Raw genomic sequence first — 13,260 nt, forward strand, 5'->3', positions numbered from 1 at the left:
TGGGAGAATAACAAACCAGGACTCCAGGGCTATGGAATACGATCATGCCATTGGCAAAGGTTATTTTAAGCTTTGCAAAAAAACAATTTGTGGCATGAGACCGTGCTCAGAAAGATAAGTGATGCTTGACCATGAGATGGCAAACGTCATACAGCAAGAATTGTCAAAAATAAATAAATAAATAAATAAATAGATAAATAAAAAAGAATTGTCCATGGGGTGGGGGCGGGGGGATGGGGGATAGATTAGGGGTTGGGATTGACATGTACACACCACTATATAAAAAATAGGTAGGTGACAAGGACCTACTGCACAATACAGTGTAAACTATCCAATACCGTGTGACAACCTATATGGGAAAATAACCTGAAAAGGAATGGCTATATGTGTACATGCACAACGGATTTACTTTGCTGTACACCAGAAAATAAAGCAACTTTGTAAGGCAATTATACCCCAATGAAATCTATTTAAAATAAAAAAAAAATAAAAGATACAGGCTAAAGACATGGTCCCCCACGACGCAGGAGGTGACCTGCCAGGGAGGCCCCCAGAGACCCACCAGCAGGAGTGCCTGGGGCCCCCAGGACACGCAGGGCTGTCCAGAAACACCAGGGGTCCCACTTCCCTGCCCCCGGGAGGGAAACCACGGGGCCAGGACGCAGGAAGGGGCGTCTCCAGAGGCCCAGAGCCCTCCCCACACACGCATACGCCGCGTCTCCGGGTCCGTGTGCAGCCAGGGCGGAGGTGGGCTCCCCGTGCACCCTCCCTCTCCCCTGGCATGTTCCACTGTTTCCCCCCACCACCACCACCCCGTCTATGGAGGAGGACGGGGCACCAGCGCTGCCGTTTCTCCAGCTACTGGGCTGGAGGTGAAGAGGTGTGACGAGAACACCGGGGCTTGGAGCAGCTCCGGACACACGGATGGCAAAGCCCAACGCAGGAAAAGCTAGATTGTCTGTGTTTGGAACTCAGGGCTGCAAAGGAGCAGAGCTGGGCAGGTCCTGTCTCCAGGAAGCGATGGCTGCAAGGGGGCACCTCACCCTGGAGACAGCTCCACAGCCAAGGCGGCAGCGGGAGGAGGGCTGTGGAGGCGGGGCAGCCTGGTGGACGCATCCTAAGAGGCACCCAAGGGTGAAATGTGGGCCCGAGACAAGTTTCAGCTTCCCAACTGATGAAGAAACCAGAAAAGCAAGGCCGTGCACGTGCCGGCAGACGCAGAGTGGAGCTGGAGGTGCAAGGAGGCTCCTCAGCCAGGCCGCAGCCCCCTCGGGCTGCCCAGGGCAGGGGGTCCGTGGTGCCGAGCCTGGAACCCGCAAGGGTCCCCTGGGAAGGCGGGAGGTTTCCAGCGAGGTGACAGCCTGGTGCTGATCTAAGAGCAGTCCCCCACCTGGGGTGCCTGCCCTGAAGGCATCAGGAAGACCAATGGCACTGCAAGTGTCCCAGGGCCACTGCCCACACTGCACAGAAAAGGCCAGCTCTGCCTCAGTGAGCCGTCAGCACACGCGGCACCCAGAGATCTTGACAGGGTTCCTTGCCTCAGTTTAAAAAACCAAAAAGCCCTTTCCCATCAGACAGTTGTAATAATAACCTCTTTTTTTCCCCCCACTTTCTGGTCATGCCCCCGGCATGCAGAAATTCTTGGGTGAGGGACTGAACCTGTGCCACCACTGTAACCAAAGCCACAGCAGGGACAGCATCAGGTCCTTAACCCACTGAGCCACGAGGGAACTCCCATAGCAGCCTTTTAAAAGTAACTTCACGGAGACTTTCCGTTGTGGCTCAGTGGTAGCGAACCCAATTAGTATCCATGAGGATGCGGGTTCAATCCCTGGCCTCAATCAGTGGGTTAAGGACCCAACATTGTCCCGAGCTGTGGTGTAGGTCGCAGACGCAGCTCGGATCCTGCGTGGCGGTGGTTGTGGTATAGGCCGGCAGCTGCAGCTGCGATTCCACCTCTAGCCTGGGAACTTCCATTTGCCAGGGGTGTGGCCCCCCAAAAAAGTAACTTCCTGGAGATCCCTGGTGGCCTAGCAGTTAAAGACGGCTTGGTCCCTGCTCTGAGTCGGATGAGATCCCTGGCCCAGGAACTTCTGCATGACGCAAGCGCAGCACCCCCCGCCCCAAAAGGTAACTTGACCTGTTAACATGTTTTCCATTCTTTAAAAAGGGGGGGGGCCTGCCAAGCAGTTACCGAGATGTCTTCAGACTGATGAGGAGGCTCGCTAGAGTCAGCTCCCCCCTCTAGGAGCGAGTATTCCGACTCCCACTCAAGGATATTGCTCGCTCCTCGCAGACAAGGGTGAGCCGGGTTGCTGACTTCTTCAGCGTTACTGGACACACCTACTTAAGCCCCAGCTTCACCAGGCTGGGGGCGGGGGGCAGGGGGCAGGGGGCAGAGACTGAGGGCGCAGGAGGCAAAGCACAAGATGGAGGCGACTCCAAACGCTCCCGTCCCAGAGAAACGCTGGGTTGGTGCCTTCGGGACACAGCTGGTCTCAGGTTTCAGCTGACTGCTCCGCAAAAGCCCAGCAAGGACACAAGAGCAAGTTCAGGGTGATTGATTTCTCCTCATCTTCACAGAGGCAGCAGGTCCTAAACCTCCTCCACCTTGCGAGACATATGTGTGTGTGCAGAGAAACCCAGACACCCCCCCCCCCCCCCCCCCGCCGTGGACCCTGAACTGGGCTCCCCTGCGCCAGGGGCTGGGCCTCCCCGTACAGGTCTGTGCGAAGGGGCCGCGCATGAGCTCTGAACTGCGGCCTGGCTTTCCCGTCCAGCCGTGAGCATGAAGGCAGCAGGAAGTGATGCTGCTGGGCCTGCAGGGACCAGGAAGTCTCTGGGGCAGCTGTGGGGGCTGGAGAGGTTTTTTTGGGGTCTTTTTGGGACCACACCTGCAGCATAGGAAATTTCCGGGGCTAGGGGTTGAATTGGGTGGAAGTGGAGCCGCAGCCACCAGCCTACACCACAGTCACAAGGAGCCGCATCCATAACCCATGGAGCGAGGCCAGGGATTGAACCCCCATCCGCATGGATGCTAGTCTGGTTCTTAAGCGGCTGAGCCACAACAGGAACTCCCTCACGCCAACCTTTGAAGGCAGTGAGAGCAGGGGTGCTGAATCCAAACCCTGCCACCCCCTGTGTGGCTTTTGGTAAACCTGAGCCTCACTTTACCCAAGAGGGAAATGGGAACAGTTCGGTCAGGAGCGCCAACCCTCACTGGTCTCTCCTGTCAAACACCTGGTGCTTTTTGTGTAAAACACAGCAACTCTCACGTGTCACACAGCTGAGGTGTGGAGAGAGGTGGGAGCAGGGCACACGGAGGGCAAAGACCTGGTGGGAAATCGTGAGGGTCCCTGGGGCAGGGGAGGTTCTACAGACCCCTCCCTGTCGCCACAGCAGCTGGGGCTGGTGGCGAACCTGCCAGCGGACATCTGCAAGACCATGGCTCTCAGGCTGGAGAGCGCTCGGCCCCCTCCTGCACACACAGCTGGCCTCTGTGCTCCCCCAAGAAGGTCCGTCTTGGGGGGGAATCTCACAAGCTCCATACCAGCACCCGGGTTCTCCGGGGAAGAAACCTTTTTTTCTAAAGAGGCTGAACATCGCATAAACTCGTCATTCTCCACAAACTTCAACCTCCCCTCAAGGGCTCCATGGCTGGTTCTCTTCCTGATTAAGAGCAGACAACACCAAGCGAGTCGTTCCCCCGCTTCACTCTCTCCTTTTCCTCCCGTGCAGCCTCACACCCACGAAGACGAGCGCAAGGAAAACTGTTGGCTGCGCAAGCACTCGTCCCGCAGCGACGGCCACCCCGGGTCACCGGGTGGGAAAGACGAGGTCTGAGGGCTGCCGACCCCAAGGCAGAAGGAACCAGCCCAGGTGGGGAGAACTGGGGCCCGGACCGCCCACTCCAGCCCCTCTGCTGAGGGTCTCAGCCAGGCGCCCAAAGCCCCTCCGCTCCCCGGCCAGCAGCTGCCCCGGTGCTAAGATGGCTTCCGGGGGGGGGGGGTCCAGCGCCCCGAGAAAGGAGGACGGGAGGCAAAGGAAGGGCGAGGGCGGGGGAGGGCCTTCCCGTCCGGCAGAGGCAGGGCGGGGAAGAGGCCCCAGGGCAGCAGAGAGAGGGCGCAGAAAGGGGGCGCGGGATCCAGGTCCCGCAGCGGCGGTGGGGGTGGGGTGGGGGGGGAAAGTCGCAGCCCCTCCCGCAGCGGACGCCGCCCCCGCCCCGCCGGCCCTCACCCGCCGCGCCGGGCTCCCGCCGCGCGCTGACCGAGCCGTCCCTGCGCAGCAGGATGTCCGCGGTGTCCCGGATGCGCCGCCGGCCGCCGGGCGCGCCCCGCAGCCCGCGGCAGCACTGGAAGCACACGGCCCAGGCTTGCTCCTCGTTGATGGGCTGCTCATACGCCGTCAGCACCTCCTCCAGGGACAGCTCCCACGGCTCGGGCCGCCCCGCGTCCCCGGCCCGCTCCCCCGCGGCCGCGTCGCCGCCGGAGCTGCCCGCCCGGGCCATGGCCGCCCCATCATCGCCGCCTGCGCGGCCGGCCCGTTTCCATAACAGCCGCGCCGGGCCGGCGCGCCCGCGAAGCGCGGGGGGCGGAACCCGCGCCGCCGGCCGCTGCTTTGTCATCGTCGGGCCCCGCCCAGCGCGAGCGGCCGCAGGTGAGGCCCAGGAGGGGAGGGGAGGAGGGGAGGGGGGGGATGGAGGGAGGGGGAGGTCGGAGGGGAGGGGGAGGAGGGAGGGCAGGGGGAGGGACGGAGGAGGGGGAGGAGGGAGGGGAGAGGAGGGAGGGCAGGGGGAAGGGGGAGGCCCGAGGGGGCGCGCGGGAGGGGGCGCAGAGCCGGGCGGGAAGAGGGGGCGCAGAGGCTGGGGTGGGGGCGTTGCAGGGCTGGCGCAGAGCCAGCAAGTGGCGACGGGAAGGTGGCAGGGCCGGGGTGCGCAGAGCAGGAGCTGGCTGCAGGGCACCTGGGGGGGAGACTCGGTTCTCCCTGCCCCGCCCACAGGCCCACGCCGGACTCGCACACGCGGGTCAGGCCAACCTCCAGCCCGAGACACACCGCAGGGATTGCTGGGCCTCGGCGCGTTGGACGCTGCACCTGCAGTGGGCTCTGTGCAGAGGTGACGGTGACCTTAAAGCTTGTCACCAATGATGGGAGCCAGGAAGACCGGCGGTAGGACGCTCATAGTAAATGACCCTTTCCAGCGAGAGGCTGGGGGCCGCTAAGAGCTCTAGTGTCTCGGGAGAGAATAAGCAGAGGCGCAGCCCCCGGGGGTGGGGAGCCGCGCTCCCTCCCAGGCCCGCCCTCTCTCTCTCCGTGGGAGGGGTCACCCCTAGTTTGTACCAGGTCAGAATAACGGGGCCAAAATGTTCTGGGAAGTAAGACCCGACCCTGCCCGCACCCCCCGCGGGCACCCCCGCCCCAGGAGCACACAGAGGGCAGGGGCCTGGAGGCTTCTCAGGTCCGAGGTGGAACTTGGGTGATTTTGAGCAGCTGAGGATAGAAGGAACAAGGAAGCAGCAATTTCCCTTCTCAGAAGCAGACTCGGGGTGGAGGGTGGGCTGTCCTCCCCCGGCGCAACGGCGGGATAGGCATCCCGTCTGGAGTTTTAGTCTCCCAGCAGAAAGGAGTTTGGCTCAGATGAATTGTGCCCGTGGTTTTGTTACTCCGTAGCTAAGCGCCAGGCACCGCTTTCCTGCTTCTCGCAGCCTCCGCAGCCAAAACCAGCAGCAGTGCCACCACTTTGTGGAGGGAAAATTGGCGGGCAGGTGAGCAGCCTCCCGAGGGAACCCTGCCGTCCCGGGCTCAGGCGGGTCCACGACGGGCCTAGTCCTTCCCCCACCCAGCCCCCACCCGTGCTTGTCTGTAGAGGGCAGTGAGAAATCGCCAGCTGTCTGTGCACAGCCACAGCAGGAAGCCCTCTGTCCGGAGTTCCCGCAGCGCCCTCACCCGTGACCCATGGCTCAGGTATGCAATGCCAGGCGTGCCAGCCCCGCCCCCACGCGGTTGTCCCTAATGGGCCCACACGAGGTGTGTTTTCTGCTTTTAGATGCCATGTGAATAGACGTCCACGAATAGACTTCCACCGGTAACCCTACCAGCTTCCCCAGGTCAGTGTCGTGGCTCCCACCCTAGACCGAGTCCCCCCCCCACCTCCTGGTGGCGCCAGTGGGCAGAACTCGACAATTACTCTCATTGGAAGCAGGTTGGGTTGTAGCTAGAAATACCTTCCTTGTTCCTCCAGTGGCCTCAGAGTTCCCCAAGCGGCCGCGTGGTGTTAGGGTCTCCTTTGGTGAGCACGGGCCTGGGGACCCACCTGGAGAGGCCCCGCCTGACCCAGGGGCCCTGCGGTCACCTGTGTAAGGTACCACACCCTTGCTGACCTGGCATTGACTGGTTTTTCAGGGATCCCCGTGCACTTTGCAAGAGGGCAGCCAGCGAGATTTCGAACACTACGGCTTACCAACAAAGACTGGAAGTTAGGTAGGCTCTCCTTACACATCTCTTGGCATCTGAAGGCTTGTTCTTCAGCCCTTAGCAAAGCTCTAAGGCAGAAGCAGCAGTCAGCTCTCTAGATACTCCTGGAAAGCACGTCCTTTCTTTTCCTCCCCGGGCATTTATTCACTTTTCCTAAAAAAAAAGTCCCAGCAAAGACTGAGAAATGAACATAGGTAGCAGCTTGCCACGGTGACAGTGACGGTGACGGCAGCAGGAAGGAGTCAGGCTTGTGGCCTGGGAACCTGAGAGCGGCCTCTAGGTCCATCAGGGGAGCGCATCCCTCAACCAACACTGACCAGCTGGGCCCAGGGCGCTCGTGACTAGATGCAATAGGCTTCTGGCCTGGTTGCCGGGAGCTCTGGGAGTGACACGTGCCACCCACAAGTCACAAGTCAAAGTCGGGGTGATCATGGCCTTCCTGGAGTCTCCACTGTGGACCGGTGGGATGAAACTCTGACTGCAGCGTCTCAGGTCCCTGCGGAGGCCAGGGCTGGGTCCCTGGCCTGGCTCAGTGGGTTACAGGACCCTGCGTTGCCACAGCTATGATGTGGGTCACAGATGCGGCTCAGATTTGATTCCTGGTCTGGGAACTTCCATGCGCTGTGGGTACAGCCATGATAATAATAATTATTATTATTTTCTTCCTGTGGTGGAGTACTAAGCACAGCCCATACTTTAAAAAGTCTAGCCAGTGTTTTATTTATGTATGTATTTTTTCCTTTCCAGGGCCAAAGTTGTGGCATGTGGAAGTTCCAGGGCTAGGGGTCCAATCAGAGCTGCAGCCACCGGCCCACGTCTCAGCCACAGCAACGTCAGATCGGAGCCTCATCTGCGCCCAATGCACAGTTCTCCGCACCCCCGGATCCTTAATGCCCTGAGCGAGGCCAGGGATTGAATCCGCCTCCTCACAGTTAGTAGGTTTGTTACTGCTGAGCCACAGTGGGAACTCCTTAAACGTCTAGTCAGTATTTTAAATGAGACTGAGGGCTCTGCCCTAAGGACCTCATGTGAGTCAGTTGACAGTTGTCTGGGCTGCGCACCCAGGAAGAGCAGAGGGTACCTGGTTAAATGCGGACTGCGTTGACCCCAAGGGAAAGCAGCTCTCGGGTTAAAACGCGGAGCCCTTTATCCACCAAGTACGCAACAGAGAACATCAGAGTGGAAGAAATATTAGTTCTCCCCTAACTCGAAGTTGCCACTTGGGTTTTAAAAGGAAACGGTGGATTTCCAGCTGTTCCGTCTCAACAGAGACGCATCCAGGTCTATGGTGACCTCAACCCGGAAAGCATTGGATCCAGGCCATTTCTACAGTTTCGGCATCGCCAGGACCCAGCTTCTGAAACCCTGCTCTTTGTCCGTCGTTTCCAGTAGATGAGGAAGTGCCAGGGAAGAAAGGTGTCCCCGTGGGCTGTGCATGGGGACAGAAAGGGAGCGCTTAGTGCAGTGGCTAATCCACCAGTGCTTGGAACTGGAGACTCACTTACGGCGCGGGCTGTTGACTTACACGTATTTGCTGAGCGCTGGGCATTGGTGCTGTGTGCGGAAGACCAACGAAAAACCCAGCCAGGTACCCCTGACACCCCACCAGCTGCCCAGGGGAAACGGCTCTGCAGGTGGGGAAGGGCCTCGGGTGTCTGATGAGAAGCAGGAACCCCACTGGACATGCGTGGTTCCACCACACTCTGAGCTGGATGCTTGGAGGAATCATGTCCACGCCAGGGTGGTACCGTCAGAGGGGTGGGTGACTCCTGAGTGGAATTTACTCTACATGATGAAAATCTCCAGGGATTACACCTCTGAGCATCTTTGCAGACACAGAAACCGGAGAATCTTAACTTTTTTTTTTTTTCATTTTTATTGGCCCCAGTGTGCAGTGGCTTGATGTGGGACTCATCAGTTCTCAGACCAGGGATTGAACTCAGGCTGCCGCAGTGAAGGCGCCAAGTCCTAACCACTAGACCACCAGAGAACCCTGGAGGATCCTAAGTTTTGACTCCCGGGGGCCAGAAAGGTGCGCTGGGGCTGGATGTCGAGGTGTGCTGTGGACACAGGGACCTGGTTCCAGGACGGGCGCGGAGCTCCAGGGTCTGAGGTGGCTCACTGGGGACAGGCGGCAAGTTTGGAGACAAAGGTCAGAGTGAGCCAGGCATGGGAGCGATTGGGTTTAAGATCAAAGACGACTGGAGACGAAGGCTCTGTCGCCTCCCCTGGACTCGGGCAGAGCCGCTCCACCTGCTGCGAGGGGCCGCACAGGCGCTCTGCCCGCACCTGATTCCACTTCAGGTTGAAAAGCAGGTCGGCTTCTCCCGGGGGATCCGTGCACACTCAACACTGTGAGCAGCCGGCCCCCTGTGGCCACGACTCAGAGGCTCCTGAAAGCTGCCTTTGTCACAGTCCTGCAGCAAGGCACAGCTCGAGGGTCCGGGAGGAAAAGCTGAAACTCTAGAGGCTGTGGTTTTGTGCTTTAGGTTTATTTCGGGATGGTGATAAAGGCCTTGAATCCCCAGGGATGCCGGATAGCGCCAGGCTGTGCTTGAGCTCTGAAAGGCAGCCTGGCACTGCTGCGGGGGAAGGGCTCGAGGCCTGGCCTTGCTGCAGGATTTCGAGGCCGGTGTCAGAGAAGAGGTGGAGACAGGAGAGGACCCAGGCGATGAGAGGAAAACGCAGATCTCAGGGCGGGGAGGGCCTGGCCGGCAGGGCTGTCCTGGAGGGCAGGCCAAGGCGCGGGCTCACTCTGGATTCCTGATCAGGAGCTGAGAACCTACTGCTGGCTGCTGAAAGCAAATCATTTGCAAAGTGTTGATTTATTTTTGTTGTGAAAATGAATAAACAGAAACCTCATTTAAAATGCAGTCTGGGGAGTTCCCGTCGTGGCACAGTGGTTAGTGAATCCGACTAGGAACCATGAGGTTGCGGGTTCGGTCCCTGCCCTTGCTCAGTGGGTTAAGGATCCGGCGTTGCCGTGAGCTGTGGTGTAGGTTGCAGACGCGGCTCGGATCCAGTGTTGCTGTGGCTCTGGCCTAGGCCGGTGGCTGCAGCTCCGATTCAACCCCTTGCCTGGGAACCTCCATATGCCGCAGGAGCCGCCCAAATAGCAAAAAGAGACAAAAAAAAATGCAGTCCAGGGAGTTCCTGTCATGGCTCAGTGGTTGACAAATCTGACTGGCATCCATGAGGTTGCAGGTTTGATCCCTGGCCTCGCTGAGTGGGTTAAGGATCCGGCGTTGCTGTGAGCTGTGGTGTAGGTCGCAGATGCTGCTTGGATCCTGTGTTGCTGTGGCTGTGACGTAGGCCAGTGGCTACAGCTCCAATTGGACCCCTAGCCTGAACTTCCTTATGCCACGGGTGCGGCCCTAAAAAGCAAAAGCAAAAAAAAAAAAAAAAAATGCAGTCTGGGGAGTTCTCTCTGTGGTGTACAGGGTTGATGGCATCACGGGAACGCTAGGATGTGGGTTCGATCCCCGACCAGGCACAATGGATTAAGGATCCAGGTTGCTGCAGCTGCGGCTTAGGTCGCAGCTGTGGCTCGGATCTGATCCCTGGCCTGGAAACTTCCATATGCCACGGGGTGGCCAGGAAAAGAGAAAAATTCAGTCTGGAGTTCTAGTTGTGGTGAGCTGTGGTGTAGGTCACAGACATGGCTTGGATCTGCTGTGGCTGTGGCTGTGGCTGTGGCTGTGGCTGTGGCCAGCAGCTGCAGTTCCGATTCGACCCCTAGTCCGGGAACCTCCATAAGCCACAGGTGAGGCCCTAAGAAGCAAAAAAACAGAAAGACTTCAACTGTGGGTTTGATTCTCGGCCCCATGCAGTGGGTTAAAGGAGCCTGCTTTGTGGCAGCTGTGGTGTAGCTCACAGACATGGCTTGGTTTCAGCGCCTGGCCGGGGAACTTCTGTTGTGGGTGCGACCATAAAAAATTTAAAAGAAAAATTTCACTTAAAAATAAAATATAAAGTGGAATCCATGCGATGCAACTCAAGAGTCGGGAGGCTGGAGGGGGAGCTGTCATGCGCTGTCCACTGCCTGACCTAAATCGCAGACCCTGCAGGACAGCCCTGCCATCCTGTCCCCTAACTGCTGTCTTTTGGGGTCTCTTCTCGTCAGCTCGGTTTAGCTCTGAGTACCTTATTATCAAAGCAACAGTACATCTGACCATTCAGGTAAAATTAACTTTAACCATTACTCTTGAATTTCGCGGCTCATCCAAATTACTTTGTGTTCCTAGGGCAGTGGCGGTCACGCTCGGCAAGCATCAGGATCCCGTCAGTCTTCTGAAGACCTAGGTGTCAGCACACCCATCCTAGTTTCTCTCATTTCCTTTGGTCTGAGCCGCGGCCCAAGAACACCTGGGTGACACTGCGGCTGCTGCTGGTCCGCGCACACCGAAAACACCGCAAAAATGTCCTTTTCCTGTGACTCCAGCTGAAAGCAAGGTGTTCTGTACAGGAACGGTCCCGGCCTGTGCTCTGTCAGGATTATCAGTTGTCAAGTACAGGGAGTTCCCGTCATGGCTCAGTGGTTAGCAAACCTGACTAGTATCCGTGAGGATGCGGGTTCGATCCCTGGCCTCGCTCAGTGGGTTAAGGATCCGGTGTTGCTGTGGCTGTGGCATAGGCCGGCGGCTACAGCTCCGATTAGACCCCTAGCCTGGGAACCTCCATAGGCCGAGGGTGTGGCCCTCAAAAGACAATAAATAAATAAATATTCAGGTACAGGCCACCTGCATGGATTATCTACTAAAAAAGAACTATCAGGTTGCGTAATGCGAAGACCATTTACACTTGGAAATCTCTCCACCGAGTCACAAGGTCATTTCAAAAATTAATTGTCCTGCTTTTGTAGAGTTCATTTCTTTCTTTTTTATTGAAGGATAGTTGATTTAGAGTCTTTTTTTTTTCTCCTTTTTCTTAGGGTCGCTCCTGCAGCATATGGAGGTTCCCAGGCTAGGGGTCGAATCGGAGCTGTAGCCGCAGGCCTACGCCACAGCCACAGGCATAGCAATGCAAGATCTGAGCCACGTCTGTGACCGACACCACAGCTACGGCAATGCCAGATCCTTAACCCACTGAGCAAAGCCAGGGCTCGAACCCACGTCCGCATGGATACTGGTCAGGTTCGTTTCCCCTGAGTCACAGTGGGAACTCTGTATGGTTGTGTGTGTATATGCTTTATGTGTGTGATGCATGTGTGTATAGGATGATGTGTACATGACGTGTGTGTATATGATGGGCGTGTGTGTGTGTGTGTGATACCATATAACAACCCGACAGCCTAAGAGATGCTTAAAACTGCCAGCTCTGGATGTGGTCTGGGGCCTCCGTGAGAGGCCTGCTGGGGCAGGTGGGGAAAAGGGCCCGGCTGCGTGGAGAAGCTTCTACTAGGTGTATCCTGAGGTTGTGGCTTGAGAACAGCTTCTCCTGAGCTGGTCTTGAGGTGGGAGGTAGACGGGCCCCTGGGCGGGGAGCAGCTGGGACTTGTCAGGCTGAGTAAACTGGGCCTGGCTTCTCTCTGACGCCTCAAGGAGAAGGTTCATGCAGGAGCTGGGCTCAGCTGGAGCAGAAAGGTAAGATGACCCGTCAGTCACTGCTGGGGTCCCAGGGACCGCCCACTACACACGTGCGGTGAGACTCCTTGGGCTCAGAAGGGAGGGGGTGCCAGGCCAGAAGAAGTCCCGATACCGTCCCAGAACCTCTGTTCTGGAATCCATCTCGGCCAAAAGATATGCAGGCACATGGGGGCGGGGGGCTGGTCAGCTGTGACAAATGAAACACAGTAATTGGCCAGAGGAAAACAAAGTCCCTGCAGAACTGCCCCGTGTCATGTCAGTGGTTTAAAGCACCTCCCCAGCGCCGCCCTCATTCAGGGACGCCTGTCCCCCCACACCTCTCTTGGTCTCTGCCTCCTTGAAGCCGTCTTGCTTTCAGCCGGGCCAAGAATCAGGGGATTCTGGAGCTCCCGTCATGGCGCAGTGGAAACAAATCCAACTAGGAGGCGTGAAGTTCCGGGTTCGATCCCTGGCCTCGCTCAGTGAGTTAAGGATCCGGCGTTGCCGTGAGCTGTGGTGTAGGTCGAAGACGCGGCTCAGATCCCGTTTTGTTGTGGCTGTGGTGTAAGCTGGCGGCTACAGCTCCGACTGGACCCCTAGCCTGGGAACCTCCACATGCTGCGGGTGTGGCCCTAAAAAGGAAAAAACAAACAAAAAACCCAAAGTTTGGAATGGAGAGCTTCCAGGTAGCTGAAGACATGCACACCCAGAGTATCACACACCCCAAACCCACGGGGCTGGAAATACCTGCACTCGGGACCATGCAGACCTCATTCTCTGCCTCTTCATCTAAATCCTTTATCATATCCTTAAAAAACTGCGACCCGGAGTCCCCGTGGTGGCTCAGAGGTTAACCAAACTGACTAGCATCTGTGAGGATGCAGGCCTTGGTTCAATCCCTGGCCTTGCTCAGTGGGTTAGGGGCCCGGCGTTGCCGTGGCTGTGGAGTAGGCCGGCAGCGACAGCTCCGATCCGACCCCTAGGTGGGAACCTCCATGTATCATGAGTTTGGCCCTAAAACGACCAAAAAAAAAAAAAAGAAAAAAGAAAAAAGAAAAAGTGACCCCAAGTTTCCCCCTGAGTTCTGTGAGCCACTCTAGCGGAGTTGTCAGCCCGAGGAGGGTCATGGGCCCCTGACGTGTTACCAGATCTGACGGAAGCTGTGGGTGTTGGCAAGCTGGGAAAGGGCAACCCGGGTAACCAGCCAAGATTGCCTGCTTTGAAT

The 13,260-nt window shown here is 57.8% G+C and overlaps 1 protein-coding gene and 1 long non-coding RNA gene across 6 annotated transcripts in view; one reads left to right on the plus strand and one right to left on the minus strand.

Moving 5' to 3' along the window:
* Positions 1-4,544, minus strand: part of SPIRE2 (spire type actin nucleation factor 2) — a 32,238-nt gene extending 27,694 nt beyond the window's left edge. The window contains exon 1 of one of the 2 annotated variants that reach the window (XM_047793536.1): positions 4,237-4,544. In XM_047793536.1, coding sequence (XP_047649492.1) covers positions 4,237-4,507 — 271 coding nt within the window. In that variant the 5' untranslated portion in view covers positions 4,508-4,544. The remainder of the gene's footprint in view (positions 1-4,236) is intronic. The other variant, XM_047793539.1, reaches the window with a different exon arrangement.
* Positions 4,545-4,596: 52 nt separating this feature from the next.
* LOC125134367 (uncharacterized) lies at positions 4,597-11,029 on the plus strand. 4 transcript variants are annotated; one of them, XR_007136616.1, is made up of 6 exons: positions 4,597-4,656; positions 5,668-5,762; positions 5,864-5,961; positions 6,044-6,104; positions 6,400-6,477; positions 10,716-11,029. It is a non-coding gene; the product is annotated as an uncharacterized LOC125134367 (long non-coding RNA). The 4 variants fall into 4 exon arrangements; XR_007136617.1 differs by lacking the exon at positions 4,597-4,656 and adding an exon at positions 4,884-5,166; XR_007136615.1 differs by lacking the exon at positions 4,597-4,656 and having other exon boundaries at positions 4,884-5,762.
* Positions 11,030-13,260: the final 2,231 nt, after the last annotated feature.

The sequence above is a fragment of the Phacochoerus africanus genome, chromosome 8 (assembly GCF_016906955.1).
Source record: "Phacochoerus africanus isolate WHEZ1 chromosome 8, ROS_Pafr_v1, whole genome shotgun sequence".
NCBI classification, from domain to species: Eukaryota; Metazoa; Chordata; class Mammalia; order Artiodactyla; family Suidae; genus Phacochoerus; species Phacochoerus africanus.